The 19391-nt window shown below is 53.5% G+C and overlaps 2 protein-coding genes across 3 annotated transcripts in view; both read left to right on the forward strand.

Annotated features, from left to right (window-relative positions):
• Positions 1-2847: 2847 nt before the first annotated feature.
• PEX39 (peroxisomal biogenesis factor 39) lies at positions 2848-6945 on the forward strand. The gene has a single exon (XM_032954598.2). It carries the CDS (start codon positions 3244-3246, stop codon positions 3898-3900), a length of 657 nt encoding a protein of 218 aa, XP_032810489.2. The 5' UTR covers positions 2848-3243; the 3' UTR covers positions 3901-6945.
• Positions 6946-14531: 7586 nt separating this feature from the next.
• LOC116942553 (adhesion G-protein coupled receptor F1-like) overlaps positions 14532-19391 on the forward strand; it is an 85475-nt gene continuing 80615 nt past the window's right edge. The window contains exons 1-2 of one of the 2 annotated variants that reach the window (XM_032954600.2): positions 14532-14602; positions 15287-15684. The gene's annotated coding sequence lies outside the window, so the exon portion shown is untranslated. Of the gene's footprint in view, positions 14627-15286; positions 15685-19391 lie in introns of both variants that reach the window. The other variant, XM_032954601.2, reaches the window with a different exon arrangement.

Below are 19391 nucleotides of genomic sequence, written 5' to 3' on the forward strand. Positions count from 1 at the left end.
TCTCCGAGTCTCACCAGCAGACCGTGGCCTGTTCAAGACACACGAATGGGCCCGCAGGGTGCGACTGGCAAGAACTCTCCGTGAACACGGCAGTTCCCTTACGGTGCGGTGGGATTGTGAATAGCTAAGGTCTGCTTTACCACCAAAAAATGTAAATGCGGTACTGTGACATTAAAAAACTAAAGTAAAATAAAACGTATGCTTTTAAAGTCCATCGTCAGCTGCGATCAATCCACTGCTGGTTGATGACATCCACAAATGTATCGACCAAATTTGTAGCCAAATTGTTTTGTGAGCAGCACTGCCCGTGCGTTTCCGTGGGATATCACTGAAGTGAATTATAAGCGATGTAGATTTATGTGAATTTCTCAATGACATTCGCTGGCCTACTTTCAACAACATAACATCACGTCCACAACGATTTTACATAACATCAACAATAATGACATATCTACATTAATAAAATAATTTTAATCTCATCAACAATATATCAACATGTCAACAATATAATATTAACATCAACACGTATGAATAATAGCGGCAGCTCTACAGTTATTACACCACAACTGAAACTACATTCTAACCACAACTTCATCACCGCAATCATAACACTCGCATTATGAGCACAATTAAAACCACATAACCACAATATTATAGGCACATTATAACCACAACTGATACCTCAAGCAGTCATAACCACAACGATATCTACCACATTGTAAGCATTATAACCACCACAAACATTCTGACCAGAGCCACGTTATGCACAGTCATATCATAACTGCCACAATATAACCACAACCGTAAGCACCACATCGTGCTGTACAATTATTGGTGGGGTCCCAACAATAATAGATTCATTCCTAGGGGAAAGGGTCAGCCGACTAAAGTTCCACACGAGATAGAATCAGTGTCCAGTGTCACACACAGAGCGTCTCTGTATTATGACGTCGCATTCATTTGCGCGCACACAAAGCGCTTGCCACTAATGAACCACAGCCCGCTGATCTCGTACAAGGAGCATAAACCACCATCACCACCACCATCATCACCACCATCATCACCACCACCATCATCACCACCATCATCATCACCACCACCATCACCACCACCATCATCACCATCACCACCATCACCACCATCACCATCATCACCACCATCATCATCACCACCACCATCATCATCATCACCACCACCATCACCATCATCGCCACCATCACCATCATCACCATCATCACCACCACCATCATCATCATCACCACCACCACCATCATCACCACCATCACCATCATCATCACCACCATCACCACCACCATCATCATCACCACCACCACCATCATCGCCACCATCACCACCACCACCATCATCACCATCATCACCACCACCACCATCACCACCATCATCACCATCACCACCACCACCATCATCACCACCACCACCACCATCATCATCACCACCACCATCACCACCACCATCACCACCATCACCACCACCATCATCATCATCACCACCACCACCATCATCACCACCATCACCATCATCATAACCACCACCACCATCATCATCACCACCACCACCATCATCGCCACCATCACCACAACCACCACCACCACCATCATCACCACCATCACCACCACCATCACCACCATCATCACCACCACCATCACCACCATCATCACCATCACCACCACCACCATCATCACCACCACCATCATCACCACCACCATCATCACCACCATCATCATCACCACCACCATCACCACCACCATCATCACCACCATCATCACCACCACCACCATCATCACCACCACCACCATCACCACCATCATCACCACCATCACCACCATCACCACAAACACCACCATCATCATCACCACCACCATCACCACCATCATCATCACCACCACCACCACCACCATCATCACCACCACCACCACCATCATCACCACCATCATCATCACCACCACCACCACCACCACACGAACTGCGGTGGTCATCCTCGCAGCAGCAGCAGCGGCAGCTGCGGCGGCTTCTGGCTGCTCGACATCGAACAAAGACGCCGGTCACCGCATCGCGCGGCGCTTTCAGATGCGCTCCTGTGGCCGTCTGGAACGCTCTTCCCACCGATATTAGGAAGCCGCTGGGAGCTATTTCACTTGAACTGAAAACTGACATCTAGATTGACAAACTCATTTCTTCATAACTGTTTGTTTGTGTTTAGTTTGTTGTCCTTCCCCCGCACCTCCGAATAGCGCGGTTGGCAACGTACGGTGTGAAAGAAGTTCAACATCGACGAGGCCCCGGTCATCGGTGCACCGAGTAACTCGCCTCCCGTCAAAGACATTCCGAAGGCCACGCGCCCCGGGGCAACGGTTCGTTTGAATCTCGCAATCCAATTCCAGCATCGACTCTATTTTGATTGTAAACACATTGTGGTTAATGTGGCAGGCCTTCTGTGGCCGCAGAGATCACGCGAGCTGCCGTGCCTACTATAATCACCCAGGAATGTCTGTCCTTAACGCTCGTGACGTCACACCACATCGACCAGCCCCCCTCATTAATATTCATGAGCAGGTGACGTCCTCCAAATGGACACCCCCCCTGCCCCTCCTCACTAATAATCATGAGCTGGTGACGTCACTCAATATGGAGTACTCCCCCCCCACTAATAATCATGAGCAAGTGACGTCTCTCCACATCGAACAACCCCCCTCATTAATAATCATTATAAGGTGACGTCCTCCAAATGGACCCTCCCCATTCATAATTAGCGGGTGACGTCACTCCACATTGAGGGGGGGGGCGAGGCGCCTCCTCCCCCCTCCTCGGCGTCAACTTACTACCCCACGTCACGTGGTCTCCGCATTGCCGATCGAGCGTCGTTGCTGCGTCGCGCGCTGCGGAGCAAATCGCCGCGGACCCCTGGGCTGACGCGACCCGCCACGTGGCATCCGACATCAGCCCCCACCGCCCGTCTTCTCGGGGGTCTCCAACCCCTACACGGACCCCGCTCGTTACGAACCCTCCGCTGGAGAGACGACTCGAGGCTCCGTGTGGGGCTACTCACGCGCTGCTCAGTACGGGTGGGTTAGGGGTCGGGCAAGAGGGTTGCGCAACTCCACGGTAGAGACGGCGCCCTGCCACTGACGGTAGCCGCGGCCGGGATTCGAACCGAGCTCGCCGGGTGATCTCAGCACTGCGCCGCCGAGACGTCCTCTAAACCCCCATCCCTCCCATCGCCACATGGCCGCCTCCCAGACGGACCCTGTGCTTCGTGGTGGTGATGGTGATGATGGTGGTGGTGATGTTAGTCCCGGCTACACCGCTGGGTGGCGCTCGGAGCCGGTGGAGTCGGGACTGGCGCCCCCTCCTCCCGTCAGTACCGTGACCACAACCACCAGAGGTGACGCCGCTAACACCACCAGCAACACCAACAACAACATTTCCAGCAGCAGCAACAACAACATTTCCAGCAGCAGCAGCAACAACAACATTTCCAGCAGCAGCAGCAACAACAACATTTCCAGCAGCGGGCCGCGTGGAGCTGAAGCGCCGCGTCCACCGCCGGGAGCGGGCGGAGAGGACGCGGCCCTCGAGGCGTCGCTCTCCTTCGCGCAGCTGCTGCTGCTCGTGGAGCGCGGCGAGGAGGTCCCCGGCCTGAGGAGTCGCGGCCACGTCCGCGCCACGGGCCGCGAGCCGAGCGCCGCCACGGCGCCCCGCCAGCCCAAGCCCTGGCACCGGCCGGCGGCCCCCGCGGGGGGCCTGGCCCTGGGGCCTGTGCGGGCCTCTGGCGTGGACCGGCAGGTCCGGCAAAGGCCCGAGGGTTCTCGGAGCGGCCGTGGGCCCGTCCAGGACGCAGGCGGAGTTGGAGGGCCCACGCAGTCGGGGGCCAGTTCTTGACCCCCCTCCTTTAAGTGACGGGGACACGATCAGAGACACGTTTGGTTAGAGACACGGGTGGTCAGAGACACGGTCAGAGACACGGGTGGTTAGAGACACGGATGGTTAGAGACACGGTCAGAGACACGGGTGGTTGAGACATGGTCAGAAACACGGGTGGTTAGAGACACGGGTGGTTAGAGACACGGATGGTTAGGGACACGGATGGTTAGAGACACGGGTGGTTAGAGACACGGGTGGTTAGAGACACGGGTGGTTAGAGACACGGGTGGTTAGAGACACGGGTGGTTAGAGACACGGGTGGTTAGAGACACGGGTGGTTAGAGACACGGATGGTTAGAGACACGGGTGGTTAGAGACACGGTCAGAGACACGGGTGGTTAGAGACACGGGTGGTTAGAGACACGGGTGGTCAGAGACACGTTTGGTCAGAGACACGTTTGGTCAGAGACACGGGTGGTCAGAGACACGGGTGGTCAGAGACACGGGTGGTCAGGGACACGGTCAGAGACACGGGTGGTTGAGACGTGGTCAGAAACACGGGTGGTTAGAGACACGGCTGGTTAGAGACACGGGTGGTTAGAGACACGGTCAGAGACACGGGTGGTCAGAGACACGGGTGGTTAGAGACACGGGTGGTTAGAGACACGGGTGGTTAGAGACACGGGTGGTTAGAGACACGGGTGGTTAGAGACACGGTCAGAGACACGGGTGGTCAGAGACACGTTTGGTCAGTGACACGGGTGGTCAGAGACACGGGTGGTCAGAGACACGGGTGGCCAGAGACACGTTTGGTCAGACACACGTTTGGTCAGAGACACGGGTGGTCAGAGACACGGGTGGTCAGAGACACGGGTGGTCAGAGACACGGGTGGTCAGGGACACGGTCAGAGACACGGGTGGTTGAGACGTGGTCAGAAACACGGGTGGTTAGAGACACGGCTGGTTAGAGACACGGGTGGTCAGAGACACGGGTGGTCAGAGACACGGGTGGTCAGAGACACGGGTGGTCAGAGACACGGGTGGTTAGAGACACGGTCAGAGACACGGGTGGTCAGAGACACGGGTGGTCAGAGACACGGGTGGTCAGAGACACGGGTGGTCAGAGACACGGGTGGCCAGAGACACGGGTGGCCAGAGACACGTTTGGTCAGACACACGTTTGGTCAGAGACACGGGTGGTCAGAGACACGGGTGGTCAGAGACACGGGTGGTCAGAGACACGGGTGGTCAGAGACACGGGTGGCCAGAGACACGTTTTGTACAGACACACGTTTGGTCAGAGACACGGGTGGTCAGAGACACGGGTGGTCAGAGACACGGCTGGTCAGAGACACGGGTGGTCAGAGACACGGGTGGTCAGAGACACGGTCAGAGACACGGGTGGTCAGAGACACGGGTGGTCAGAGACACGGGTGGTCAGAGACACGGGTGGTCAGAGACACGGGTGGTCAGAGACACGGGTGGTCAGAGACACGGGTGGTCAGAGACACGGGTGGTCAGAGACACGGGTGGTCAGAGACACGGGTGGTCAGAGACACGGGTGGTCAGAGACACGGGTGGTCAGAGACACGGTCAGAGACACGGGTGGTTAGAGACACGGGTGGTCAGAGACACGGGTGGTTAGAGACACGGGTGGTCAGAGACACGGGTGGTCAGAGACACGGGTGGTCAGAGACACGGGTGGTCAGAGACACGGGTGGTCAGAGACACGGGTGGTCAGAGACACGGGTGGTCAGAGACACGGGTGGTCAGAGACACGGGTGGTCAGAGACATGGGTGGTCAGAGACACGGGTGGTCAGAGACACGGTCAGAGACACGGTCAGAGACACGGTTAGAGACACGGGTGGTCAGAGACACGGGTGGTTAGAGACACGGGTGGTCAGAGACACGAGTGGTCAGAGACACGGGTGGTCAGAGACACGGGTGGTCAGAGACACGGGTGGTCAGAGACACGGGTGGTCAGAGACACGGGTGGTCAGAGACACGGGTGGTCAGAGACACGGGTGGTCAGAGACACGGGTGGTCAGAGACACGGGTGGTCAGAGACACGGGTGGTCAGAGACACGGGTGGTCAGAGACACGGGTGGTCAGAGACACGGGTGGTCAGAGACACGGGTGGTCAGAGACACGGGTGGTCAGAGACACGGGTGGTCAGAGACACGGGTGGTCAGACTCGTAAAGTTCGCAAGGCGCCCGCGAGGGGAAGTCCACTGCGGAGATGGAGCGATGAGATCGGCTCGTGTACAGGGGCTGGATGGATTCCTGCGGAGTGCGACCGCGAGAGATGGCGACGGACCTGGGGAGGCCTTCATCCAACAGTTGATTGATCATAGAAACAGTGCTGCTGATGGACATGGGTGTTGTTTTAATTGCCATCTCAATATCCACACCAATTCTGTGAACTTTATCCCATATAACGTTAACAATGATGGTGGTGGTTGTGTATATATAAGCACCCCTTTAACCAAACCACCCCCAATTCAGCAGGAGATCCCGTCAGCACTCAAAAACTCAGCAGGGTGGATCCTGGACAGCGCCTGGCAGAACCACCGCCACGCCGAACACAGTCATCGATCGCGTCGTTGTGGAGAACGTCAGTCCCAAAGCAAGCACGCGCGTCTCCTCCCGATGTCTGTCCCTCCGCGTAAACACCCGCCTCCCCTGAAAGTGCCGTAATGTATACACATCACAACAGGCACGTGGGCCCGCTGGGGAGTGCATTTCAGCTGCGTTTGCTTCAACGCAAGCAAAAGCTGCACCGCCAATAGAGGGCAGTGCAGCGAATAAAATGGAATTTCACCGTGACGTCTTTGCTCGCCGCGTTCGCGAACCCGCGTCGACCAGCGTGGTCAATAATGGTCAGTCAACTCGCCGACGGCGTGGAGAGGCGTACTAACATCCAGCGGTGGAACGTACGCACGTGGAACTGCTTACCGCGCCGATTGGAGGAGCGCGGAATGACAAAATAGGCTGTGCATTTCGACTGATTGCGTCGCTGTTGAATGCGAGCTTAATAAATACATACCCAGTTACGAGTGCAAGCGATGTCGAGTGTCTCTGGTCTGACCCTTTCACAACACTTGTGGATGGCAAAACATCCCAGTGTAGCAGGACCCACCTGACTAAGAGTTCTGCGACTTATTGGGGCTTTCATGGAAAGCTGAAGGTCATTAACCATTGACCCACATTGACCAGCGTGGTGAATTATGTTCGAATATTTTTTCTCGACCTGCACGGCGTGGGGGAGGCTCTCACCTAGCAGTAGATTGACAAAAGGGACTGTAACATGGACCGTGCATGCACCCATTACCACTTGGGGAAGAGTGGTGGTGCAGTGGTTAGCACCCTGTGCAATGGGCCTGGGTTCGCTTCCTGGCCATGGCTAACATCACGCTCATTTCACAAACCCGCACTCACCATCATGGTGAAGTATGGCTCATCGACACCCGTGACCCGAGACGGCTTTAGGGCGCCTTCATCCAGCAGTAGATTGACGAAGGGCTGTAATAGACCGATACAGACGCAATGAAGTGCAAAGCTCAAAGTGCAGCCTCGCAATGGCTTGCTCACGCCACTGCTGCAGAGGGAGCTCTCGAGAGCACATCGAGAGGTCATTTGGCCTAATTGTTCACGTTGGTCAGACAATGAAGAGGAGTACCCACACTTTACCCCACCACACACGACTGCTCTATCGATGTAAACCCCTGCGCTGGACAGGAGTGTGGGGGTAGGTGTGTTAGTAGGCTACTGTGTATCGGCGTAATACTCTAAATCTGCCTAATTGGAAATGTTACTCAAATAGGGGTATAACACGGTAGTCAACGCCACCTGCCGACAGACCAATGCCCATGTGTAGGCCGGTGACGAGCCACGTAGTGCCGCGCACAGGGACAGCTGGCACTGGGGGCGCCCTTGGAATGTTTGAGATGAGATGCCTCGCAAGACGCGTTGAGTTGCTGAAGCATTTAAGCAAGCGCCATATAAATACAATTATAATTTAACACGTAGGCTTTCGCTTATGTGGCAGATGCTATATTGGACAGACGGGATGTAACAGCGTAAGACTAAACGAACAGCAAAGAAATATGAAATACTCTCAAACATAATTCTCGGATGATGCAGAACATGCGTGCCAACAAGGACACTCGTTTGATTTTGACAACGTTGAAGTGTTGTTTAAAACTAAATTTTGCTGTGGTTCTTTCGGTAAAGTCACGTAGGTAGAAAAATAATCGATCACGACGTTTCGATCGCAACACAAGCAATCGTCATCAGGTGGGACAACCACAGCAGTTTTTTTCTTGCTGTGGACGCGTATTATTAAGTAATACATCTTACAACTGCATTCCTTATAGAGGAAACGCATGCTAATGAACTGATTACTAATCTATTATATAATTACAATACCCCCCCCCCCCCCCTACTGTCCTACGCCTCTGATATCTGCACCTGATGGTTCAGTGACGACGTCGTCCTCCGGTTGCTCTGTTGAAGACCGGGAGGAGGTGGATTGCTTCACTATTCTGGCAAATCGCCCGATGATGCTGGTTGTATAGTTACCAGTGTAACGTCACTGTACTCAAATTGTAAATGTTGTGGATTTACTCTCCTACACACCGGTGGGCTGAAGTAGTCACTCACTGGCGCGTTGTTTACGTGACAAACCTTACTGGCTGTGTCGGGTGGTGGAGGGTTACGACACATTCTTACGCAACCTAACCCAGAAACCTTTATTTTGAACAATTAATAATTCTTAGTTGTTTCCCTACCTGCCGCACCGGGAGATCGATTCTTACCGGCGGATTGCAATTTGAAGGTTGCTCTTACCCATTACACCACGTGAGCTGCATGGGTACACGGTGGTGTTGTGCACACGGCGGTGTTATTCACGCGGCGTTATGCACACGGCGGTGTAACTGGCGTTGTGCGCACGGCGGTGTAACTGGCGTTGTGCACACGGCGACGGCGTTGTGCGCACGGCGGTGCAACTGGCGTTGTGCGCACGGCGGTGCAACTGGCGTTGTGCGCACGGCGGTGCAACTGGCGTTGTGCGCACGGCGGTGCAACTGGCGTTGTGCGCACGGCGGTGCAACTGGCGTTGTGCGCACGGCGGTGCAACTGGCGTTGTGCGCACGGCGGTGCAACTGGCGTTGTGCGCACGGCGGTGCAACTGGCGTTGTGCACACGGTTCTCGCAAGCGCAACGCGTTGAAGTCAACACAATGCCTGGCGCTTGCTCGGGGAAACAAAACAACGGCGGGCGCTCACTCCGCCCAGCCAAACCAAACACGAGCGGGCGGACCGGTTTGAGTTGGCCTTCACATCGTACTAATCTAGATACGTGGCCAATTAAAGTTAATTATTCGATGACTCTTTCGTTTACAATGTTTGAGCCCGTAATTAACTCTTGAGGGCCGCAGGCGGTGCCGACAAGTGAAAGATCTTGGTCTAGGTTCGTGGACGATATCGATTGGGCTTCCAATATAGCAGTCGTGTAATGAAGAGTTGGATGCGCAGCCCAGAAATTGCATGCTCACACCTCCTGCGGTGGAAGGGTCTCATCCACACTGTGTCCAGCCACATCACTGCTGGTCACACCGACACACTCAACCACTCACCCCACTACTGGTCACAACGACACACTCAACCACCCACTCACCACACTACTGGTCACAACGACACACTCAACCCCACTCACCCACCCACTCATCACACTGCTGGTCACACCGACACACTCAACCCCACTCACCCCCACTCACCCACCCACTCACCCCACTACTGGTCACACTGACACACTCACCCCCACTCACCCACCCACCCACTCACCCCACTACTGGTCACACTGACACTCACCCCCACTCACCCACTCACCCACCCACCCACTCACGCCACTACTGGTCACACTGACACACTCAACCCCACTCACCCACCCACTCACCCCACTACTGGTCACACTGACACACTCACCCCCACTCACCCACCCACCCACTCACCCCACTACTGGTCACACTGACACTCACCCCCACTCACCCACCCACCCACTCACGCCACTACTGGTCACACTGACACACTCAACCCCACTCACCCACCCACTCACCCCACTGCTGGTCACACCGACACACTCAACCACCCACTCACCACACTGCTGGTCACACTGACACACTCAACCCCACTCACCCACCCACTCACCCACCCACTCACCACACTGCTGGTCACACCGACACACTCAACCCCACCCATCCACCCACTCACCACACTGTAGATCGGAACGCATGTCTTTCAGCTACTTCCGTCATATTGCTCTATTTTAAAATTCCATCCTCCCATCGTCTGAAAGGGCCTTTGCTATTGATGCCCCCAGGGTCTGGAATGCTATTGCCAACAAACTGCAACTTGAAACACTACCTATGAGATCTTCACTCAAAACTGCTCTAGAGGAGTTGTACACCCCTAGCTGCCACTGCTATTCAGTGGCCTAAAATAAAATAAAATGTTTCGCTCCGGATGACCGCTGCAAAGTATTATCTGTATTTTGATTTAGTGTGCTGATCTTAAAGGTGCATTGAAAAATGTGATACTCCGACTGATGCTCCTGTTGTTTGTGAAGTGACTCATGCAGCCAGCTGTGGCTCTAGGGTTTGGTGTTACATGTTATTTATGTAGTTTATTGTTACAAATTCAGTCACAGTTCCCTATGATCACTGTTACATTGCATTTATGGCTTTATTTTGGTGATTTATAAAAGTTTTTTGGTTTGGCCATGTTTTTGTTTATTGTAGTACGGAGTTAGACTGATGGCCTTAATCTAAGTTTTCTTGTTATTGTTGTTATTTGACTTGCATCCCACTGGGATTTTTGCACACAGCGTTGGTGTACGGTGCTATTTCAGGAATATTTTGATGTTTTTTTCCTGGATTTTCTGTTTGCACATGCACAAAGTCACTTTAAGATGTTTTCTTGTCCGTGTTTTTGTTTTTTTGTTTGTTGCGGTTGCACCCGATTCAAGAGCCGAATGGCTCACAGGGCTATACCAAATAAATGAAACTACATGAAAACTATAAACTATGTCTGAAGAGGTTAACACGTGTGAACTCAGTATCTTACAACTTTGATAGCGCGCCGTTTATCACTGACAGACCACTCTACTTATCATACCTTTCTCTGTGTGTTTGTTGAACTTCCACACCGTACGTAACCAACTATGCTAATCGGAGGCGCTCTCCATCTGTGCGAAGAAAGAAACACCAGACTTCCATGGAGACCCACTGAACTTGCATGTGGCACGTGAACTTGCATGTGGCACGTGAACTTGCATGTGGCACGTGAACTTGCATGTGGCACGTGAACTTGCATGTGGCACGCATCCCACCCCGTGGCAATGTTGTCGCCTATGCCCCTACCCAGCACGCGGATCACGGCTTTGCGAGGGGAAAGGGGAAGTAGGAGTGTGGACGTGCATGCCTTGCGGGCTTTCTAAACTAAACTATGTTTTGTAACACGTAGGCTTTCGCGACCGATAACCCGAAACAGCCAACTAGTAAGGGTTGTCACGTAGACAGAACGTGGCCAATTCGTCACTAGTGCAGCACATCGGTGTGTTGGAGAGCCAAGCCACAAAATTTACAATCTGAGTACGACGTTTCGCCAGTAATTACAACCAGCTTCATCAGGTGACAGCCAGATTTATGGAGAAGTCCATCTGCTTCGTTCCTTATATAGAGACGTAGATGTGGTGACCACGCTTCTGCGCTCTTGCGCAAAATGGGTTGGGGGGGGGGATTACTGAGGCAACGTACATGATGCATGTGCATCATGCGAGCCCTTTAAACTTGTCCTTCCTGTCTATTGTGTTTATTAAAATAGCCGTACCAACGGTAATCCCTATTGAGGTATGGTGCCCTTATAGGCATGCATTTAAACATTGTATTATTTGGTGATTCGCTTCCACGCAGCACTAAGGCGGTAGCTATCTGAACGGTTAAAATTATTTTTGATTAATTTCAATTTCGATAGATTCTCTGATTAGTCTTGCTCAGTAGCAGCTAGTTTTGCACAGAACTTCAACATTATCAAAATCAACTGAGTGTCCTTGTTGGCACGCGTGTTCTGCTACTGCTGATAGTTGTATTTGGGAGTATTTAATATTTATCTGATGTTCTTTTAGTCTCGTGCTGATCATTTGTCCTGTTTGCCCAACATAACATTTACCACGCGTGCAGTTAATCCTGTACAGGTAAGGTAAAAGGTAAAAACAACGAGCCTACCTTTACCCTACCTTTTACCTTACCACAATACAATCACTCTACCCTATCTTTTACCCTTCAGCAGGTAAGGTAAAAGGTTAAAAGCAACGAGCCTACCTTTACCCTACCTTTAACCCTTACCCCATACAAATTACCTGATTACAGAGTAATTACTGGGGTACTACTACACATGAAAAAGGTTTATAACAGGTAAATGCTAGGCAGAGTGCTTTATTCATCTATAGAATACTCTCGATTCCAATTTTACACGCTTTCTTTTAACTCACTCTGTCTGTTGTCGTTGTTGTATCTTCAAATCTTGTAACTCAATTTAAACCCACTTCCCAATGTGGTTTCGACTGCGAACTTGGTATAATTATGTCATACTGATGACAATGCTATATTCTATCATTAAAAATAAAATAAAAATATTTTTAAACATTATTTTTTATGTTATGTTTCGGGCTTGGGTCCAATTGTCCACTGTCAACTGACGTTGGCTGTAATTGGCCACGGTCCCTTACGTTATGGCAAGCGTCAGGGCCACTTCCTGGAGTCGTGGAGTTCTGCCATTACTCGTATGGTACATTTCATTAAAGCGTGTTTTTAAAATAGTTAAAAAATATATATTACTTATTAAATGGAGGCCCCGGACTGCGCCACGGAGCTTTTAGCGGTAAACAAGGCAGCGTATTTACCGGGTAATACTTCGCGCTACCTTTACCCTACCGGGTAATTCTTCCGAGCTACCTTTACCCTACCCATTACCTTACCCCTTGGCATGTCGACACATTTACCTTTACCCTTTTACCCGGTAAAAAAGGTAAATTACCTTACCTTGCCGAGGCCTAACGTCAGCCTCGAAACCTTAATGACTTGGAGAAGATCTGCAAAGAGGAGTGGGACAAAATCCCTCCTGAGATGTGTGCAAACCTGGTGGCCAACTACAAGAAACGTCTGACCTCTGTGATTGCCAACAAGGGTTTTGCCACCAAGTACTAAGTCATGTTTTGCAGAGGGGTCAAATACTTATTTTTTATTAAAATGCAAATCAATTTATAACATTTTTGACATGCGTTTTTCTGGATTTTTGTTGCTATTCTGTCTCTCACTGATCAAATAAACCTACCATTAAAATTATAGACTTGACAATTTATTTGTCAGTGGGCAAACGTACAAAATCAGCAGGGGATCAAATACTTTTTCCCTCACTGTAGCTATTTTTTTCAGAACCCACCAGGCGATCGCAATTGATAGCTCAACAATCGTGGCTTATCACGTGCGAATGTTTCGCAGTCAGAATACTTCCCCAAACGTCTGCGGCTCCGCCAGGGGTCGGCCAGCCTGCTGCTGCGGAGCCACCACGCGGCTCATCAATGACTCTTTGGTGACGTTCTTTGGGACCGTCTCGTATGCAGGCGCATTGCGCCTCTTGGAAAATGTAGGCGTTTTTTTTAGCGAATTCGAAAAAAAATTGGCTCTTGTTATTTCATGTGCCGACCCCAACTCACCCACCACCCCCCTACGCGAAGAGCCAGCCACCCGCCGCGCATCCTTCCACTATCGCGACACGCACCGCGGTCCGAAGATCCGCGCCAGGCCCACCCGCCAGAGACCGGCTGGCTTGGCGGGAGAAATAGAGAGCGAAATCAGCACCCAAAACCGGTTCCCTATCGCGGATCCGCCAGCCAGTCTGTGCAGCTGGCTTCACTGCTCCACGCACATCGCCAGGTGGCATTTCTGGACAGGTTCGGGGCACCCGGGCGAGGTGTCTCGGCGCGCCGCCTACCCTGGGTCACGACCGCTGGGGTCTCCATAGTGAGCTGCCGCTGAGGCCCTGTGTACAAGCAGCGTCGCTTGTCCACTGGGTGGCCGCGTTCTGGCTCTCGTAGAGCTACAACCGCGCGGAATCGGCGTTCGCGCACACGCTGAATGGGTGCACAGTTCTGTGTGTACTTTGACGTGACGAGCAGAATTTCCCACCGCGTCTAACATCGGTGCGGGTCGATGTATCGCATTACGCAGAGTGGAGTGGTGGCGCGGTGGTTAGCGCACCGCAAATTTGACCCGGCTCCGACTAACGTCGGTACCCCGAGTTAAATCTGCACCACCCCTTTAAGTAGCACATAGAGACCAGCGTGGTGAAGTATGGCTAAACAAAGCACATCCTTCGGGTTCTCATGCACGAAGCTTCAAAGGTGAATGGCAGAGAGTTGCTTGTGGTTCATAAATAGTGGCTGCGTAGTACAGTCCATGTTTTGCATGACCACCACTGTCACCGTTTTTGTTGGGGGGGGGGAGGTTGGTGGTTGCCCCCCCCCCGTCTTTACCCCCTCCCCTTCACCCGAGCTGTGATTGGTCAATGTGGCGCGCGCCGCTTCCTCACGCACAGACCCGAGTGCGGTTGAGCCCGGGATTTGTGGTGAGTGGACCGAGCGATCGAGAGACTCGGCTTGGTGAGTTACTGACTGAGCTACTTGGTGAGTGATTGAGTGAGTGACTCGGTGAGTGACTCGGTGAGTGACGTGGTGAGTGATTGAGTGAGTGACTTTGTGGGTTACTGAGTGAGTGACTCGGTGAGTGACGTGGTGAGTGATTTAGTGAGTTACCGAGTGAGTGACTTAGTGAGTTACCGAGTGAGTGACGTGGTGAGTTAATGAGTGAGTGACGTGGTGAGTTAATGAGTGAGTGACGTGGTGAGTTAATGAGTGACGTCGCTACAGTGGCGGAGATTCTCTGGGAGGAGGTCTCAGCACAAACACTCGAGACGTCTCGAAGATCCCCACACATCATCTTTAACAGACTGTTGGGGCAAGTGCTGTTAGCGAGCACCTATGAAGGCTTGTACGGCACACGAGGAGGTGGGTGGCCAGCACCACGCCCGGCCGCCTTTGTCTCCCCGATGGCGATGTTTTACACACCCCACCGGGTACTCATTCGAGGTCGAGTCGACCTAGGGGAGCCCCAGCACCAGTTCAGACAAATTAACTGGAATTGGCCATGAGCGGGAATTCAACTCAGTTGGACGGGTTCGTAGCGCAATCGCTACACTATCGCTCCCCACAACACACACCCGAACAAAGACACACGCACACACACACACGTGTGTATTGATAGCGCTGTGCGCGCATGTGCCGTAGGAGGTAGCGTCAGACAGGGCGGCAGTGGCGACAGACAGCAAGAAGATGACATCCTGAGTTACACTCACGGGGTCCCGAGATCGGGAGGAGACCGACGGATCTGGCGATTCAAAAACCCCGAGGGACCGGAGTATGGAGATGACCTGAGAGCAGAGGATCGGGGAGACCTCGGATCGGGCCATCGCGAGGGAGCACAGCAGATCGGGAGATTCAAAGAGCGGGAGGACCCTTGAGACCGCGAGACCCGGAGGTTGGAACAGCAGGAGGACCTCGTATCGGGGGATCGAGAGGTGGGGAGGCCGACAGGGTGTGAGATCCAGAAGATCGGCAGACGCCACTGGACGAAGGAGCCCAGGACGAGTTGGGGAGATTTCGAAGACCGCGAGTCGGGAAGCGCGGTGAGTGGTCGCGGTTCCGCGTCTGTGCGCACACTCCACTGCTGGATGATCCCCGCCCCCCCCCTACCCCCTCCACCCCCTCCCCATGCCGTGCGGGTCGTGGGGCTCGATGTTACCACGCTTCACCACGACGCTTGTTGTGTCGGTGTGCGTATCGTGAAGTCGGGGAGTGGGAGTAGGAACGACGTGCGAGTACAGAAGTGCCGTGCAACAGTTGCAGCTCCCTCTGCTGGCGATGTGTGCGCAGTATACGTTTAGTTTAAATTAGAACCACTAAAAGGTTTACACATGCAACCGATCTCCGAGTTCGGGTGCTCCAATTTGTTACAAAACGTCTGGCGAGCGTGGAAGAGAAGGCCAGACGCCGTCTCGAGTAGCTCCGTACACCTCTCGTTTCGTGCAAGGTCCCTTCCGTCAGCAGTGGCTTGAGCGAGCAACTGCAGGGCTGCGCCTTTACCGAGACCCTTGTAACGCCGGGTGTGCGCTAGTTGGTGTGACATCGATGGTTAACATCGACTCTATCGGACCGCTATAGTGTTCCCGAATGGATTGCCAGCCGCGGCTCACATCAGTGGCGAGTGATGTCGGAACCCCCCCCCCAATCACCTGCCTACTACAGCACCCCGCATTGACCAGCGTGGTGAAGTATGGCTGGAGCCGTGTTCATTGAGAACACGGACTGGAATGTACCTTATGACACCTGGCGGACTGGCCATGGTTACCCGCAAAGGCCGGTGGGGCGAGACTAATCACGGAGCGGCAGCCAAAGGAGGAGTAAACGCGCCCGAGAAGATGTCCCTGATTCACGGGGACCGTCAGAGGCGTCGACGGCCTGGCAGGAGGCGAGGGGAGGCGAGGTTTTTTTTTTCATCCAGCAGTGGATTGATCACGGCTGTTGGTGGTGAAGGGGGAGGGGGGGCAGTAACTACTACGAGGGGCAGGGGTCACGCACGCGAATCGCGGCCCTTGAACGGAGGCGATGAATGTCACCGGCCGGCAGTGAAGGTGAGTGTGTGTGTGAGGGCAGTGAAGGTGAGTGTGTGTGTGAGGGCAGTGAAGGTGAGTGGGTGTGTGAGGGCAGTGAAGGTGAGTGGGTGTGTGAGGGCAGTGAAGGTGAGTGTGTGTGTGAGGGCAGTGAAGGTGAGTGTGTGTGTGAGGGCAGTGAAGGTGAGTGTGTGTGTGAGGGCAGTGAAGGTGAGTGGGTGTGTGAGGGCAGTGAAGGTGAGTGGGTGTGTGAGGGCAGTGAAGGTGAGTGTGTGTGTGAGGGCAGTGAAGGTGAGTGTGTGTGTGAGGGCAGTGAAGGTGAGTGGGTGTGTGAGGGCAGTGAAGGTGAGTGAGTGTGTGTGTGAGGGCAGTGAAGGTGAGTGAGTGTGTGGGTGAGGGCAGTGAAGGTGAGTGGGTGTGTGAGGGCAGTGAAGGTCAGTGTGTGTGTGAGGGCAGTGAAGGTGAGTGTGTGTGTGAGGGCAGTGAAGGTGAGTGGGTGTGTGTGTGAGGGCAGTGAAGGTGAGTGTGTGTGTGAGGGCAGTGAAGGTGAGTGTGTGTGTGAGGGCAGTGAAGGTGAGTGGGTGTGTGTGTGAGGGCAGTGAAGGTGAGTGGGTGTGTGAGGGCAGTGAAGGTCAGTGTGTGTGTGAGGGCAGTGAAGGTGAGTGTGTGTGTGAGGGCAGTGAAGGTGAGTGGGTGTGTGTGTGAGGGCAGTGAAGGTGAGTGTGTGTGTGAGGGCAGTGAAGGTGTGTGGGTGTGTGAGGGCAGTGAAGGTGAGTGAGTGGGTGTGTGAGGGCAGTGAAGGTGAGTGAGTGGGTGTGTGAGGGCAGTGAAGGTGAGTGTGTGAGGGCAGTGAAGGTGAGTGTGTGTGTGAGGGCAGTGAAGGTGAGTGTGTGTGTGAGGGCAGTGAAGGTGAGTGTGTGTGTGAGGGCAGTGAAGGTGAGTGTGTGTGTGAGGGCAGTGAAGGTGTGTGTGTGTGTGTGTGAGGGCAGTGAAGGTGAGTGAGTGTGTGTGTGAGGGCAGTGAAGGTGAGTGTGTGTGTGAGGGCAGTGAAGGTGTGTGGGTGTGTGAGGGCAGTGAAGGTGAGTGAGTGGGTGTGTGAGGGCAGTGAAGGTGAGTGAGTGGGTGTGTGAGGGCAGTGAAGGTGAGTGAGTGTGTGAGGGCAGTGAAGGTGAGTGTGTGTGTGAGGGCAGTGAAGGTGAGTGTGTGTGTGAGGGCAGTGAAGGTGAGTGTGTGTGTGAGGGCAGTGAAGGTGAGTGTGTGTGTGAGGGCAGTGAAGGTGAGTGTGTGTGTGAGGGCAGTGAAGGTGAGTGTGTGTGTGAGGGCAGTGAAGGTGAGTGTGTGGGTGAGGGCAGTGAAGGTGAGTGTGTGTGTGAGGGCAGTGAAGGTGTGTGTGTGTGTGTGAGGGCAGTGAAGGTGAGTGTGTGGGTGAGGGCAGTGAAGGTGAGTGTGTGTGTGAGGGCAGTGAAGGTGAGTGTGTGTGTGAGGGCAGTGAAGGTGAGTGTGTGTGTGAGGGCAGTGAAGGTGAGTGTGTGTGTGAGAGCAGTGAAGGTGAGTGTGTGAGGGCAGTGAAGGTGTGTGGGTGAGGGCAGTGAAGGTGAGTGTGTGGGTGAGAGCAGTGAAGGTGAGTGTGTGTGTGAGGGCAGTGAAGGTGAGTGTGTGGGTGAGGGCAGTGAAGGTGAGTGTGTGGGTGAGAGCAGTGAAGGTGAGTGTGTGAGGGCAGTGAAGGTGTGTGGGTGAGGGCAGTGAAGGTGAGTGTGTGTGTGAGGGCAGTGAAGGTGAGTGTGTGTGTGAGGGCAGTGAAGGTGAGTGTGTGAGGGCAGTGAAGGTGAGTGTGTGTGTGAGGGCAGTGAAGGTGAGTGTGTGAGGGCAGTGAAGGTGAGTGTGTGGGTGAGGGCAGTGAAGGTGAGTGTGTGTGTGTGAGGGCAGTGAAGGTGAGTGTGTGTGTGAGGGCAGTGAAGGTGAGTGTGTGAGGGCAGTGAAGGTGAGTGTGTGTGTGAGGGCAGTGAAGGTGAGTGTGTGAGGGCAGTGAAGGTGAGTGAGTGGGTGAGGGCAGTGAAGGTGAGTGTGTGGGTGAGGAAAGTGAAGGTGAGTGTGTGTGTGAGGGCAGTGAAGGTGTGTGTGTGTGTGTGTGAGGGCAGTGAAGGTGTGTGGGTGAGGGCAGTGAAGGTGAGTGTGTGTGTGAGGGCAGTGAAGGTGTGTGGGTGTGTGAGGGCAGTGAAGGTGAGTGTGTGTGTGAGGGCAGTGAAGGTGAGTGTGTGTGTGAGGGCAGTGAAGGTGAGTGAGTGTGTGAGGGCAGTGAAGGTGAGTGTGTGGGTGAGGAAAGTGAAGGTGAGTGTGTGTGTGAGGGCAGTGAAGGTGAGTGTGTGTGTGAGGGCAGTGAAGGTGAGTGTGTGGGTGAGGAAAGTGAAGGTGAGTGTGTGTGTGAGGGCAGTGAAGGTGTGTGGGTGAGGGCAGTGAAGGTGAGTGAGTGTGTGAGGGCAGTGAAGGTGAGTGAGTGGGTGAGAGCAGTGAAGGTGAGTGTGTGGGTGAGGGCAGTGAAGGTGAGTGTGTGTGTGAGGGCAGTGAAGGTGAGTGTGTGGGTGAGAGCAGTGAAGGTGAGTGAGTGTGTGAGGGCAGTGAAGGTGAGTGTGTGGGTGAGGAAAGTGAAGGTGAGTGTGTGTGTGTGGGCAGTGAAGGTGAGTGTGTGGGTGAGGAAAGTGAAGGTGAGTGTGTGTGTGTGGGCA

Source organism: Petromyzon marinus, chromosome 15 (assembly GCF_048934315.1).
Source record: "Petromyzon marinus isolate PM22_M1 ecotype Great Lakes invasive population chromosome 15, UKy_Petmar_22M1.pri1.0, whole genome shotgun sequence".
Classification (NCBI taxonomy): Eukaryota; Metazoa; Chordata; class Hyperoartia; order Petromyzontiformes; family Petromyzontidae; genus Petromyzon; species Petromyzon marinus.